Here is a 15,665-nt window from a genome sequence, read left to right as displayed (position 1 = left end):
AGGCTATAAAAGGTTTCTGGTATGGTTACACAGCACATCATAAGTAAACAGAAGAATGCCCAGTCACAAACCCACTGGGCTCATAATGGAATGAGTCAGTGAATCTATTTGTACTGCGGTAAATGGTTAACATACATTTCTCTTTCTGTGGCACATATCAAAATCCAAATGTTGCGATTTGCATGTTAAAATGCCCTAAAAACAGCAAAATTGTCCCCCCCGCCCCCGGGACCATTGCAATTTGTGAGTACAAGTTCAGTACTTATCGTGAGTGCTCACGTCTGTTTTGATCACTCATGCTGTCTTAAGTGTTTCCGTGTGTCAAATGACCATCTCAAAGAAAGTTCAGGCACTAAAATAAGCGTACAAGATAAAACTAGCTTGTGATGTTAAAGCCTTTTTTTTAAAAAAAGAGCTGATTGCAGCTGGACAGAAAGAACAATCTGCTGTATTTATAAATTACACTAACATCAGAGGCAGGAAACAGAAAGTTGATGTTAGGCCCTCATTAAATAACATTTCAAAGGAGGCTCTCCACACAACCAACACTGTCAGGTAAAAAGATCCCACTGCGGAATTTACCTTCCCTCTTCAGTACAAACAATTAAGTGAAGCAAATGGTAAGGATTCGTTTATTAACTTGTTTTCAAAGAACTACTTGCAGTATGAATCAGGAAATTTGACCTGTTAGCTACGACTCTCATCAACTTTTACAGATGCACCATAGAAAGCATTCTTTCTGGTTGTATCACAGCTTGGTATGGCTCCTGCTCTGCCCAAAACCGCAAGAAACTACAAAAGGTCTTGAACGTAGCCCAATCCATCACACAAACCAGCCTCCCATCCATTGACTCCGTCTACACTTCCCCCTGCCTCGGCAAAGCAGCCAGCATAATCAAGGACCCCACACACCCTGGACATACTCTCTTCCACCTTCTTCAATCGGGAAAAAGGTACAAAAGTCTGAGGTCGTGTACCAACTGACTCAAGAACAGCTTCTTCCCTGCTGCTGTCAGACTTTTGAATGGTCATACCTTGCATTAAGTTGATCTTTCTCTACACCCTAGCTATGACTGTAACACTACATTCTATATTCTCTCATTTCCTTCTCTATGAACGGTATGCTTTGTCTGTATAGTGCGCAAGAAACAATACTTTTCATTGTATGTTAATATATGTGACAATAATAAATCAAATCAAATGCAGAAACAATGACAGAGAGGTTAAAAAACAGACTCTCTGGACTGTCCAGCTTGTCCCACAGAGCCAACTGCATCTAAAATCATGCAATCCCTCGGGGGAGACAAGAAACACTCAGATCAAGGCCATGGCAATTCAGAGGGAAAGGAAATCTGGGAAATCCCTCTCCCACCCACCTAGGCAGGTGAAATTCGTTCAAGTGATTATCCTGGCCCAGAATTCCCTGAAGTGATGCTTCAGAGGGATGAGGTTCACTCCAATCAGTAACAGGCCCAGTTCTCAATTGAAGGAATTCAGCAAATCGGCAAGAGACGTCAGCCTGTTCCAGAGGTCCACTATTCTCTGGGAAATGAACTACCTCCTGACATCTGACCTAGATCTAGCCTTAGAACTTAAAACTGTCAGGCAGCTCAGCCTGACAGGAACACTGGTTCCAGCACCAATGCTTACAGAACACCACGTCCCAACTTTTGCCTTTGAGTGACTAAATTTAATCTTTACTCTGTTTTCTATTTTGTAGTAAGGAGTCTAACAACACCAGGTTAAAGTCCAACAGGTTTATTTGGTAGCAAACGCCACTAGCTTTCGGAGCGCTGCTCCTTCGTCAGGTGAGTGGGGGTTCTGTTCACAAACAGGGCATATAAAGACACAAACTCAATTTACAAAACAATGAATAATGATTGGAATGCGAGTCCTTACAGCTAATCAAGTCTATTTTGTAACCAGCTTGTTATCCTTTCTATCGGATTGACCATAGTCATGGGTTGACTGTGCATTTATCAAAGCACTTTGGGATGTCCCGAGGTCATGAAAAGTGTTACACAAATAGAAAGTTTCCTTGCTTTTAAGATTTGTGACAGTGTAATTCCTTCTACTTTCCACTCATTTAAAAAATCAACCAATGTGGAAGAACATTCATGATTGCTGAACGCAACTTCAGCTCAGTGTTCTGTTGGTATTTTTGCATTACGGGTATCAATATTAAATTAAAATGCGCCTATTACATAAAAGTACAATAGATCCTGTTATGATCCTAATGTGTGAAAGGATGTGAGCTATCTGAAACTCTACCCACATTATAAAGTATGGGTGACATCACAATTCCCTTGATGTGGGTAGACTCAAACAGTAAATGGGTGGAGGCAAAAATCTGAAATTCCATGACAGATGATACAGGGTGGATCTGAAAGTCCATGGTAATTAATACACATCTTTGGAATATGAAGAACCGACACTTTGTTGTAAACACGACACCATTATTACCTGGCCCATCTGTAGAAAGTCTTCAAAATAAATTCCCATGAAATGATGTAGTCATTCTTTAAAGTTCCAACCGACTCAAAAATGTAACCCTTCAATGATGCATATCCTTTACTCACTTTTGCTTTTATCAGTGGATAATTAAACCTTCCTGCAAAAAGGGTTACTCTCAGATTTAAAAAAAACCAAAGCCCTTTATTTCGCCAGCAAATGTTAAAAGTTTTCAGGCCCGTAGGTTGATATTTCTAACTGATCCAGGGGATGCGTCAGTTAAAAATGTGGAACGCCATTGTTTCTCCCTCTCACTGTGCCAATACAATATTTTTTAAGATTCTGTGCCCTTAGATAGTGTGTGAAGTGGCGCATTGATGCAGCAACTTGGAAAAGAAAATTCAACAAGCCCATTTACCAAACTGAATTAAACAGATTAAGAATTCAGCAGGTAGGATGGTTATGGTCAGTCAAAAACTCCCTCCTAAACTGGCCTACAGAAGGTTAAAGATCATCAATATTTCTGTAGGTATCAGGACAATTTCCCCAGTAATCAGCCTCACTTGTTAGTTTCGCAATGATAAATCTCACATATAGAGTAGAACATTGCAACACTGACTTATCAGCAACATGCTATGTTGCTATCAGGGATAGTGTCACAGCTGTAGAGAAGGTGTATGCTGTGGAGGGATTGTCCACCGAGTCTCTGTGGGTGGAAGTTCAGAGTGGGAAGGGGCCGGTCACTTTGCTGGGAGTTTTCTATAGGCCGCCCAATAGTAACAGGGAGGTGGAGGAGCAGATAGGGAAACAGATCCTGGAGAGATGCAGTAATAGCAGAGTTGTTGTGATGGGAGACTTTAATTTCCCAAACATTGATTGGAATATCCCAGCGGTAAGGGGATTGGATGGGGAAGAGTTCGTTAGGTGTGTTCAGGAGGGTTTCCTGACAGCATGTGGACAAGCCTACAAGAGGAGAGGCTGTACTTGATCTGATACTGACCAATGAACCTGGACAGGTGTCAGATCTCTCAGTGGGAGAGCATCTTGGGGATAGCGATCATAACTCTATCTCCTTTAGGCTTGCATTGGAAAAAGAGAGGATCAGGCAAGCTAGGAAAGTGTTTATATGGAGTAAGGGGAAATATGAAGACATTAGACAGCAAATTAGAGGAGTAAATTGGAAGGAGGTATTCTCGGGGAAATGTACTGAAGAGAGGTGGCAGTTTTTCAAGGAATGTCTGTCTAGAGTTCTACAGGACAACGTTCCGAGCAGACAGGGAGGTGTTGGTCGGTTAAAGGAACCGTGGTGCACGAAAGCTGTGCGGGACCGAGTCGAGAAGAAAAGGAAAGCGTACAAAAGGCTCAGAGAACTTGGCGAAGATAGGGATTTAGAAGAGTATACGGCTTGTAGGAAGGGACTAAAGAAGGAAATTAGGAGAGCCAGAAGGGGTCACGAGAAGGCCGTGGCAGGGAGGATTAAGGAGAACCCTAAGGCGTTCTATAAATATGTGAAGAGTAAAAGGATGAGACGTGACGGAATAGGGCCTATAAAAGGTGAAGGCGGGAAAGTCTGTACGGAACCAGTAGAAATGGCAGAGGTGCTCAATGAGTATTTTGCCTCGGTTTTCACAGAGGAGAAGGATCTGGGTGGGTGTACTGCGGGCGTGCGGTGGACTGAAAGGGTTGAGTATGTGGACTTTAAGAAAGAGGTTGTGCTGGAATCTTTGAATGGCATCAAGATAGATAAGTCGCCGGGTCCGGATGGGATGTACCCCAGGTTACTGTGGGAGGCGAGGGAAGAGATTGCAGAGCCTCTGGTGATGATCTTTGCATCGTCGATGGAGACGGGAGAGGTGCCGGAGGATTGCGGATGTGGTTCCTATTTTCAAGAAGGGGAATAGGGATAGCCCAGGTAATTACCGGCCGGTGAGTCTAACCTCAGTGGTTGGTAAGCTGATGGAGGAGATCCTGAGGGACAGGATATATGAGCATTTAGAGAGGTTTAGTATGCTCAAGAATACTCAGCATGGCTTTGTCAAGGGCAGATCGTGCCTTACGAGCCTGGTGGAGTTCTTCAAAAATGTGACTAAACACATTGACGAAGTGAAGGCGGTAGATGTGATTTATGTGGATTTTAGCAAGGCGTACGATAAGGGCCCCCATGCAAGGCTTCTCGAAAAAGTGAGAGGGCATGGGATCCAAGGGGCTGCTGCCCGGTGGATCCAGAACTGACTTGCCCAAAGGAGGCAGAGAGTGGGTACAGATGGGTCTTTTTCTAAATGGAGGTCGGTCACCAGTGGTGTGCCCCAGGGATCTGTTCTGGGACCCTTGCTGTTTGTCATTTTCATAAATGACCTGGATGAGGAAGCGGAGGGATGGGTTGGTAAGTTTGCCGATGACACGAAGGTTGGTGGGGTTGTGGATAGTCTGGAGGGATGTCAGAAGTTACAGAGGGACATAGATAGGATGCAAGACTGGGCGGACAAGTGGCAGATGGACTTCAACCCACATAAATGCGTCGTGGTCCATTTTGGTAGGTCAAATGGGATGAAGAAGTACAATATAAAGGGAAAAACTCTTAGTACTGTAAAGGATCAGAAGGACCTTGGGTCCGGGTCCATAGGACTCCAAAATCGGCCCCACAGGTGGAGGAGGTGGTTAAGAAGGCGTATGGTGTGCTGGCCTTTATCAATCGAGGGATTGAGTTTAGGAGTCCGGGGATAATGATGCAGCTATATAAGACCCTCGTCAGACACCACTTGGAGTACTGTGCTCAGTTCTGGTCGCCTCACTATAGGAAGGATGTGGAAAAGATTGAAAGGGTGCAGAGGAGATTTACAAGGATGTTGCCTGGATTGAGTGGCATGCCTTATGAGGATAGGCTTAGGGAGCTCGGTCTTTTCTCCTTGGAGAGACGAAGGATGAGAGGAGACCTGATAGAGGTGTATAAGATGTTGAGAGGCATAGATCGGGTGGACTCTCAGAGGCTTTTTCCCAGGGTGGAAATGTCTGCTACGAGAGGACACGGGTTTAAGGTGCTGGGGGATAGGTACAGGGGAGATGTTAGGGGTACGTTTTTCACACAGAGGGTGGTGGCCGAGTGGAATCGGCTGCTGTCAGTGGTGGTGGAGGCGAACTCAAGAGGGTCTTTTAAGAGACTCCTGGATGCGTACATGGAGCTTAATAGGATGGAGCGTTATAGGTAGGTCTAGAAGGTAGGGATGTGTTCGGCACAACTTCTGGGCCGAAGGGCCTGTTTGTGCTGTAGTTTTTCTATGTTTCTATGCAATATAAAAAAATGTCAGAAAATAACCGAGATGGTAAATCAACTAACCCAATTTGGATGATGAATGCAAAGGCTATAACACCACCTTTCACGACCACATGTGGTTCCGACATCATAGGAAATGTATAAATAGATTATATCGATGATCAGCAGATACTTTGACACTTCACAGTTTAAACTAAAAAAACTGAATAGCATCAAATTATGTTCTGAAATACATGTGTTTTACTCAAAGGTTGCTGGAAACTTTAGATACACAATGGTTTTATGACAAGGAATAATTTTGTTGACAAGTATGGCCCGCCTGATACTTCAAAGGCATTCAAGTATCCTTCCGATAGTGCTCGTTCATGAAAGATCATACATAATTATAGAAATCCATAATTATACATCATTGTAAAAGGTGGTTTGTTCTTAAATCCTTCTTAAAATGTCTTTGCTTTGTCCTTCAATTGGAAGCTGAAGTGACTCTATGTCAACTCTTACTAAACCAATTTTTGCCACACTTGGTCCACAGAGCTACAAATGAAATTCAAAATATAGGATCCTACATTTATTGATATCATAGAAAGTTAAGTTAATTCGTTGTCAAAGACATATCAATTCTTCCCAATTCATGCAGCTGTCAAGCATTGGCCAAAAATACAACAGTACTTAGAAAAAGTGCACTTCACACATGGATGGATAGATTCTGTAAGAGTTTTAACAACACCAGGTTAAAGTCCAACAGGTTTATTTGGTAGCAAATGCCATTAGCTTTCGGAGCCCTGCTCCTTCTACAGATATCCACTCCATCTGACGAAGGAGCAGGGCTCCGAAAGCTAATGGCATTTGCTGCCAAATAAACCTGTTGGACTTTAACCTGGTGTTGTTAAAACTCTTACTGTGTTTACCCCAGTCCAACGCCGGCATTTCCACATCATGGATAGATTTTAACAGGGCTAAATACAGACGTTCTGCCAACATCACACAATTGCCCTCAGCTCTTTTATGAGGGCACTTAACAAAAATTTTCCTCCCTATGTAATTTACATCAAAGGTCAAACAAAATGATTTCCCCTAAAGCAAATACTCAATTTTTATGCTTTTGCGCAAATGAAGTGTAACAGCATCATTCAGTTTGAAGTTTTTCCAATTAAAGCCAATTTCTTTTCTTGGGGCTGTGGTATATATGCCTCCAAGAGTTCCAGAGAGCAATGTCACGCAATAAGAATTTGTTGAGAAAAACAAATAACTAGTACCAACCCAGTATGTTCCCACCCATTCTATTCCACTCCGACACTTTATGCATCGTCATTATCTGGATGAAAGGCATAGAAACATTTTGCTTGCAGAGTATACACAGGTAAAGGGTGGGTGGTCTCTAAGCTGACCATTGGAGTAACGCAATCTGCTCTGAGAATTTTTGAAAATATTACCTAAGCAAAACCAGCCCACAGTGACAACTCAAAAATCTGATGGAAATAATTTTTTTAAAATATAACTGTTTTTGCTGTTTTCAGTGGCAGATACAACTGTATTATTTTTTGAATCTCAGTGCCGTGTCCATTGTTCATATGCATGATGTGGAGATGTCGGCGTTGGACTGGGGTGGGCACAATATGAAGTCTCACAACACCAGGTTAAAGTCCAACTGGTTTATTTGGAATCACGAGCTTTCGGAGCACTGCTCTTTCATCAGGTGATGAAGCGCTGAGGTAGGGGAGTCTAAAACTAGGGGACATAGGTTTAAGGTGATGGGGAGAGATACAAAAGGGTCGAGGGGGCAATTTTTTCACTCAGAGGGTGGTGAGTGTTTGAAACGAGCTGCCAGAGGTAGCAGTAGAGGCGGGTACAATTGTCTTTTAATAAACATTTAGACAGTTACATGGGTAAGATTGGTATAGAGGAATATGGGTCAAATGCAGGCAATTGGGACTAGCTTAATGGTAAAAACTGGGCGGCATGGACAAGTTGGGCCGAAGGGCCTGTTTCCATGCTGCAAACCTCTATGACTCTAAGGGACCTCTGTGCTGTGCAGGTTGAACAGTAACCTGTGCTACATACCACGATATTAAGGGAGTGAGGAATGAATAATTATTTTTGTACTACCAAACCAATGCAACTAAATATATTTCAATTGTGTGGCAACATAATCGTGAACTGCTGTTTCAAACTTATGAAATTAACAAATATATTAATCAAAATTATTTTATGTTGTACAAGTGTTATAAGGGAAGGTATTAAAACCAACAAAATAATAATTGAATCAATGCATGAGACAGGTAACTCATCAATAATCAGCAAACATCGGCCATCCTTTGATGTTTCGCTTGTCAGGATACTTGTATCACACTGCTGCTTCGCTGCTGGTAATCCAGAAATACTTTAATACTCATCACAATTACATGCTGATAATTAAAAAAATAAGTGTGTTTGTAGTCTTATTAATCAAACTCTTTTGAATTAGATATTTCAAAGTCAATGCGTAGCACTATCCATGGAGAAGATCAGATATGTGCTGTACGAAAACCATTATTGCCCAAGGCCTGATTGCAAAATGGGGCAAACCTGGAACACAGTAACCGATCAGGCAAATAGTTTCAGGGTTGAAGTAGAGAACAGTTATATTAAAAAACAAGTTGGCATCCACAAACATTATACCCACCCTAATGTATCTTGAGCTAATTAAGCCATTCTGAATCATCTTTCAAATTGAAAACACAAGTACGCAGGCACTAACCACTTTCATTACAAATCTGTAATTAGATTTCTGTTATTAATTAAGCATAATCTTTTATACAATACAACCATTAAAAAGGAATTTTGGTTTCTTTGAAGCATTGTCAACACAATAAGATTGCTCATCATTAGTTAGTACTCCAGCTGGTTCCCAGAAAATTAATTTAAAAAAAGTTTCCAAACACATCATCCACGATGTTTAGCTTTGAGTATTGAATATTAACACACCTTTTTTTTTTGGAATACTGCAAATAATTAAGAAAATGTTCGGCACAGTTCTGAATATCTTACCTGTAGTGAAGTCATTGCACTGACACTCGCTCACATTTAGAAAGTTGCAGTATAAAGAAAAGAAAATAGAGATCACAGTACTTCCTTAAAAGTGATCTCCAACCTTTTCCTGTTTTGCTGAAAGGTCATCACCCTGGAAAGTTAACATTCTCTTGCTGTCCATAGATGCTGCTAGGCTTGCTGAGTATTTGTAGCATTTCCTGTTTTTATCTCAGATTTCCAATACCTGCAGTATTTGGTTTTTCTAACAAATAGCTGTTTATCTAGACAGTTAAGATTTTCTGCTGCTGTACTTTCTTCTTCCGCCGCTACTACTACCCGCCCCCCACAAGCTGGGCTCCACTGTGATTCGGGCTTAACAACCAACAAGCACTTTGCTTGAAGTAAAGCTTATTTATTAGTCACAAGTAGGCTTACATCAACACTGCAATAAAGTTACTGTGATAATCCCCTAGTCGCCACATTCTGGCACCTGTTGGGGTACACTAAAGGAGAATTTAGCACGGCTAATGCACATACCAACACACCTTTCGGACCGTGGGAGGAAACCGGAGCACCCACTTTGTTTGTTCAAAGTATCATTAGATCTAAATTATTTCTGGATCATGTTCAATGAAACTAAGTGAAAAATATGAACATATAAATATACAGAAATTGATTTTTTAAAATAATCTATTAAATTGACTTTCAATCATTTGCGTATCAGTGCTACAAGTAATCAACATGGGTTGAATTCTGAAGAGTAACTGAAAGCAATTGCCTGCAATCTTACCTCAAACAGTGTTGTAGTCGGGTCATCGAGAATTACTTTAGGTGGCGTTTTAACTATAAAAATAGAAACCTTTATGAGTATATAAAGTAAATCTATTCTATTCATTGGCTGACCTGAGAAATAGGACAATAGTTATGTTACTGAACAAAAAAGGAGGACCTGACCGTATTGCATCAGCCTTTAATTTAACACATTTCTCCTGTGTTCTTATGTTCATTTCAGAGACTTCATAGAATTACAGAGAATTATCGAATCCCTAGTGCAGAAGGAGGCCATTCAGCCTCCACAATCCCACCCAGATCCCTATTCCTGTAACCACATTTACCCTGCTAATTCCCCTGACACTAGAGTCAATGTAGCATGGTCAATCAACCCAACCCGCTTATCTTTGCACTGTGGGAGGAAACAGGAGCACCCAGAGGAAACCCACGCAGACACGTGGAGAATGTGCAAACTCCACACAGACAGGGACCTGAGGTCGGAATTGAACCCAAGTCCCTGGCGCTGTGAAACAGCAGTGCTAACCACTGCGCCACCGTGACCCCTTGCAAGGAAAAAAATGGGTCTCAAGCCATAGGAGATATTAACCTATCCAAAGAAGTGTCTTTGAGGAGTTTGGAGAGGAAACCAGAGTGTGGTTGAAGGCACAGCTACTAACGATGGGGTAAGAGATACAAGACACAATGTCAGACAAGCGGTGTGACAGTAAAGAGGTAATGGAGGGATTGAGTTATTTGGTGAAGAGGTATGCTGAGAACATGCAACTAGATCTATGTAAGCTGACTCATGTCTGCAAATGAGTTCACCAAGTGGCAGCATGTAGAGGAGGTGGCCAAGAGTGGATTCTTGGGATACTCCCATTGCAAAGATACTTTGTCATTATTTCATTCATTCAAAAAGTTTAATTCGTCTCCATGGCAAAATTGATTACGCAAATCTGGCATTTAGCAGTCATTTAATTTTCTACCACAAATACCCACGGCTGTCTCAGTTCAAAATAGTCAATGAGAAACAAGGTATTTTGTATTCCCAGACCATCTCCAGCTTTCACATATGTTGCGCAAACGCAAATTTTTCAAAAAAGATTCAGATCATCTCTTTGGTTTTTGTGGTGAATGCATGATTTTTATTGTGGCTAGGTGCACCACGTTTGATATTCTTCAGCTTCATGGCTGGTGGAAAAACAGATGGATACTTAAATACAATTCACCACAAAAACTAATGACAAAAAGTGCTACACATTTTAGGACCACAATAAAGATCTTCCCATGGCCCTGTTTTCAAAACACTAACAGGGAGTGTAGCTAAAAGGAGGTTAACTGGAAACCCACTAAATTCTCACTGGTGAACCATTCTGACTCATCAAGTGGGAATAATTATTCAGGTCAACTTCAGTACAAGATAAAAGCACTGATGAAAAGACTTCCAGACTCAAAACATTAGCTCTGTTCTCTCCCCACAGACGCTGTCGGACCTGCTCAGATTTTCCACCATTTTCTGTTTTTTGTTTCGGTGTAAGGTATCTTGCCAAGTCAGGGGAAAACGCAAGAAATTAAGGCAAGTGCTTTAAAATGAAAGAGAGTTCAACTTTTTAAAACTAGATTTTGAGAAAGATTTTCCAGCCCTATCCGCAAAGTGAGCCACACAATGTGCTGCACACAACGGCGGTCGGCAGGACCGGAAAATCCCATCGGCGGCCAATGGGGAGCTCCCTCTGCCACTGGAAAATACAGTAAGAGTTTTAACAACACCAGGCTAAAGTCCAACAGGTTTATTTGGTAGCAAATACCATTAGCTTTCGGAGCGCTGCTCCTTCGTCAGATGGAGTGGAAATGTGCTCTCAAACAGTGCACAGAGACACAAAATCAGGTTACAGAATACTGATTAGAATGCGAATCCCTACAGCCAATCCCTGGGAATCGCATTCTAATCAGTATTCTGTAACCTGATTTTGTGTCTCTGTGCACTGTTTGAGAGCACATTTCCACTCCATCTGACGAAGGAGCAGCACTCCGAAAGCTAATGGTATTTGCTACCAAATAAACCTGTTGGACTTTAACCTGGTGTTGTTAAAACTCTTACTGTGTTCAGCCCAGTCCAACGCCGGCATCTCCACATCATGACTGGAAAATACACCATGGGGGAGGGGTGCGGTGGCTTGCAGTAAAACCCTGCCCTTTATGTGAATTAACCTAGAGATACATGGTAGCAGAGCAAATTAGAACAAAATGATATCACTAAAGTAAAGTTTATTTATTAGTCACTAGTAAGGCTTACATTAACACTCCAGTGAAGTTACTGTGAAATTCCCTAGTCACCACATTCCAGCACCTGTTTGAATCTAGTAAATGCATAATATCCTTCAATGACTGATGTTTTGATAAGTGCCCTTAATGATTTACAACACAATATAGCAGATTAGTTAGATACCCAAGGAGGACATTCTTATTAAATGGTGCACTTTAAGAACACATTCAAGGGGATTATGTCCACTTTAATGTTTTACTCCAAAATAATTTTAAGACTCATTTTATTTTACAAATTGTAACATATTAGAATTAGATTCAACTATAATGAGTGATTAAAAAATCTATTCAAGTGCCATTCATAGAAATCTACCAATATGGAAAAAGAAACTTAATACTGTACGTTTGTAACTTTCAGAAACATGATGCACAAAATATTCATGCCACCCGTTGCCAATTCAAAAACGAGTTACAGATCAGATTTTATAAAGCGCACAGAAGTCAAGATTCAAAGTTTAAATGCATGGATGTCCTCCAGAGGTGGGTTAACCAGTCTTGGTCGTATCATCTGGGACTAATTATTTGCTATACTCCATCATGGGCCAATCAGGCAACAGAAAGCTTTGAGAATAGTCCATCCTGAGAAACAAATCAACGAAATGGTCTATGCTTTATTTTGTGAAAAGAATGTGTCTATTCAGCCGCGGTGGTCATTTTACTTACATAAATAAAATAACATTTCCGGGTCTATCAGATGCATCTTCACAAATTCAATCAGTGCCCCAACTGTTGGAAAAAAAATACACATTTTGTGAGCCCATGATAACTACTTTTGTAAAAACTTGCATTACGAATGGTGGCCCTTCAGCTCGTTATATTTGTGCCATCTCATGAAAGAGCAGCTGTGCTTAGTCCTATACACCACTTTTGATTAGCCATGCTAAATTGCCCCTTAGTGTTAGGGGGACTAGCAGGGTAATACGTGGGGTTATGGGGATAGAGCCTGGGTGGGATTGTTGTCAGTCAGGCTCGATGGGCCTCCTTCTGCACTGTTGGGAATCTATGATTCTAACTGAAGCTCCCCCATTCCTGATAATTTCATGGCACACACTCTCTCGAACCTTTCTAAAATCTTTCCTTAAGTGTGGTGCCCAAAATTGTCCACAAAACTGCCAGGGCCTAACCAGTGATTTACTGAGCATGATCTCTTCACTTTTATAGTCTATGCCTCTACTTAATACTTGAGTGGTCTTATGGTCTGCACAGTAGCAAGGTTTTACTTTAACAAACGCTGCAGCTGTCATTTAAGTTTATTACTCCACTTATAAATCATCACATGCAATCATTTAAGTTTTAAAAAAGGGCCAAGTCACATGAACGTTTTTTTTATATACCTGGGGAAAGTTTCAACCATTCCGGGTAATGTGATCTGGTTTTATTTCACTTACGAGCCCAAAGTGAATAGGTTTATTCGCTCTAGGTATTTCTCCTTTATGGGCTATAGTATAGATTTTAGAAAGTAGTGGGTAGAAGCAGGTATTCAAATAATTTCTAAATGGACCATTTCTGTTTACTGAGCAGAATCATCTGATTCTCCAGCATTTTATTACAGTATTGAGAGGTTGGAAACATGGAAGATACAGTATTTGGACAAGCATAACAAGTTTTATTACTGGTTTATGTTTATCACTGTTTGATGCTTCAGGTAAAAAAAACATTTAATTCATTCATGGGAAATGGATATCGCTCTCCCTTGGAGGGCAATTGAGAGTCAACCACATTGCTGTGGCTCTGGAGTCACATGTAGGCCAGACCAGGTAAGGACGGCAGATTTCCTTCCCTAAAGGACATCAGTAAACCAGATGGGGTTTTTCCAACAATCGACAATGGTTTCATGGTCATCAGTAGATTCTTAATTCCAGATATTTTTTATTGAATTCTAATTCCACCAACTGCTGTGGCGGGACTCGAGCCCGGGACCCAGAACATTAGCCGAGTTCTGGATTAATAATCTAGCGATAATACCGCCAGACCATCATTGTAGATAAATATTTATATCACTGGTGTTTCCAGTCCACACGTTTGTGGTTAGCCAGTCTGACTTTATTTTATAATCCAGAACATTCAGAAATCCAGAAGTGACTTGGTCCAAAGCATTCCAACTCAGAGAGGTACAGTGTAATATTTATTTTGCCTCATTCAAAATTTTATTTTCATTTCATTTCAGACATGGCTTCTACTTATCAGGAGTAGACTATATAGCAGAACAAAGTTTAGTTGGTTGAATTTCATTTCTGATAAGTCAGATGGAGTCTACTCCTAACTTACTTTTGACCAGCTTTCCGACATCCACAGTATTTGACATTTGATGTAACATCCACTTGTGCCTGTGAATCACTCAGAATGCACAATTACCATTCGACAGGTCGGCAGCCTGAGTTAGTTGAACCATTCACTTTCGATACTTAAACTCAAATGCAGCCCAGTCTGCTCTCTTTGTTGGGTGCAAAAGTTCCAATGCAAAGGCAGGTTATGTAGTTTCGATTGTTAGCGGGCTTTACATTAGTGTCAAATTTACACCTTACTGGCAATCTCACTAAGAGAAGACCAGTAAACGAGAAACTGATCAATCCCATATGTTCAGGTTTAGGCAAATTGTTAAAGCACAGGAAAAGGAGATTTCTACTTAACTTTATGTACGAGTCAATTCTTTCTTGGGAATGCTAAAACTGGGAAACGTAGGGTAACTGCTGGAGGATAAAGTGTCAAAACTTTCACAGAAAAATTTCTAATTTTCCTAGGAATACCTCAATACAAACTATGTGGGAAGTTGAGATCAATCATCCTTCTTTGCTGAACAATAGGGGCATTTAAGGGGCTCTTTGCCCCTTTGCCGATACAATAGGGGCATTTAAGGGGCTCTTAGGTAAACACATGAATATGCAAAGAATAGAGGGATATGGACAAAGGGCAGGCAAAAGGGATTAATTTAATTTGGCATCATGTTCGGCACAACATTGTGGGACAAGCGACCTGTTCCTGTACTGTGCTACTCTATGTTCTACGTAAAGGATGAAAAGCCTGGGGCCAAAATGTTTCAGTCATTCCCGCTAGTGGAATCTTCTAGTGGGAATGGAGGGATACAAAAGAATGGTCTAGTTTGGACCAGGGAGCGGCACAGGCTTGGAGGGCCGAAGGGCCTGTTCCTGTGCTGTATTGTTCTTTGTTCTTTGTTTGTACTGAAAAGTTTTCAATCAGTTAATGGCAAAATTTGCTCATAGTATAGCCTAATTTACGCAAGTGGGATTCAAGATCAGAATGCATAACTGTTGCCCACTGGCAACATTCTAATTTGGGTCTGTAGGTTGAGGGTTCAAGACCCACTCCTGACTCTAAGCATATAATTTAGCTTCTTGTTCCGGGACAATACTGAATATGCCTCATCTTTGGGATAGGCATGGAATTAAGACTTGAAAATGCTTGTTCAGATGGTTAGAACTCTTGTTGAAAGATTTATTGAAAGAGCAGAGAAGTTCTGTTAGTGCCCTTACCACTATTTATTCCCCAAACATCACCAAAGAATAGGTTAACTGGCTCTCCCTTAGCTACGTCCACATATTCCAGGGTGAGACTAACTGTATTAATGAAGGAAGTGCTGCAACGTCAGAGGTTTTACCATTTGGCAGAGACATTCAACTGAGGACCTATCGTTCCCCTAGAGTAGATGTAGCTTTTTGAAAAAGAGCAAAGTGCTCTACCCATATCCTAACATTTATCCCTCAACCAACGCCACAAAAAAAAGGATTATCTGGTCATTTTTCTCACTAATGTTTGTGGGACCTCGCTGTGTGCAAATTAGCTATCACATTCCTCAACATCACATTACCTTACACTTCAA

At 41.1% G+C, this 15,665-nt stretch overlaps 1 protein-coding gene across 5 annotated transcripts in view; it reads right to left on the bottom strand.

Annotated features, from left to right (window-relative positions):
- Positions 1–15,665, bottom strand: part of aspscr1 (ASPSCR1 tether for SLC2A4, UBX domain containing) — a 240,170-nt gene that overhangs the window by 83,274 nt on the left and 141,231 nt on the right. For all 5 annotated transcript variants that reach the window (XR_013499185.1, XR_013499186.1, XM_078225723.1 and 2 more), the window contains 2 exons: positions 12,491–12,553; positions 9,522–9,574 (listed from right to left, as the gene is read on the bottom strand). Coding sequence is in view for 3 of the 5 variants with exons in the window: in XM_078225723.1 (XP_078081849.1) it covers positions 9,522–9,574; positions 12,491–12,553 (116 nt within the window). In the remaining 2 variants the exon portion in view is untranslated. The remainder of the gene's footprint in view (positions 1–9,521; positions 9,575–12,490; positions 12,554–15,665) is intronic.

The sequence above is a fragment of the Mustelus asterias genome, chromosome 12 (assembly GCF_964213995.1).
Source record: "Mustelus asterias chromosome 12, sMusAst1.hap1.1, whole genome shotgun sequence".
Lineage (NCBI taxonomy): Eukaryota > Metazoa > Chordata > Chondrichthyes > Carcharhiniformes > Triakidae > Mustelus > Mustelus asterias.
The sequence above is the reverse complement of the archived record's forward strand: the minus strand, read 5'-3'. Positions and strand labels throughout refer to the sequence as shown.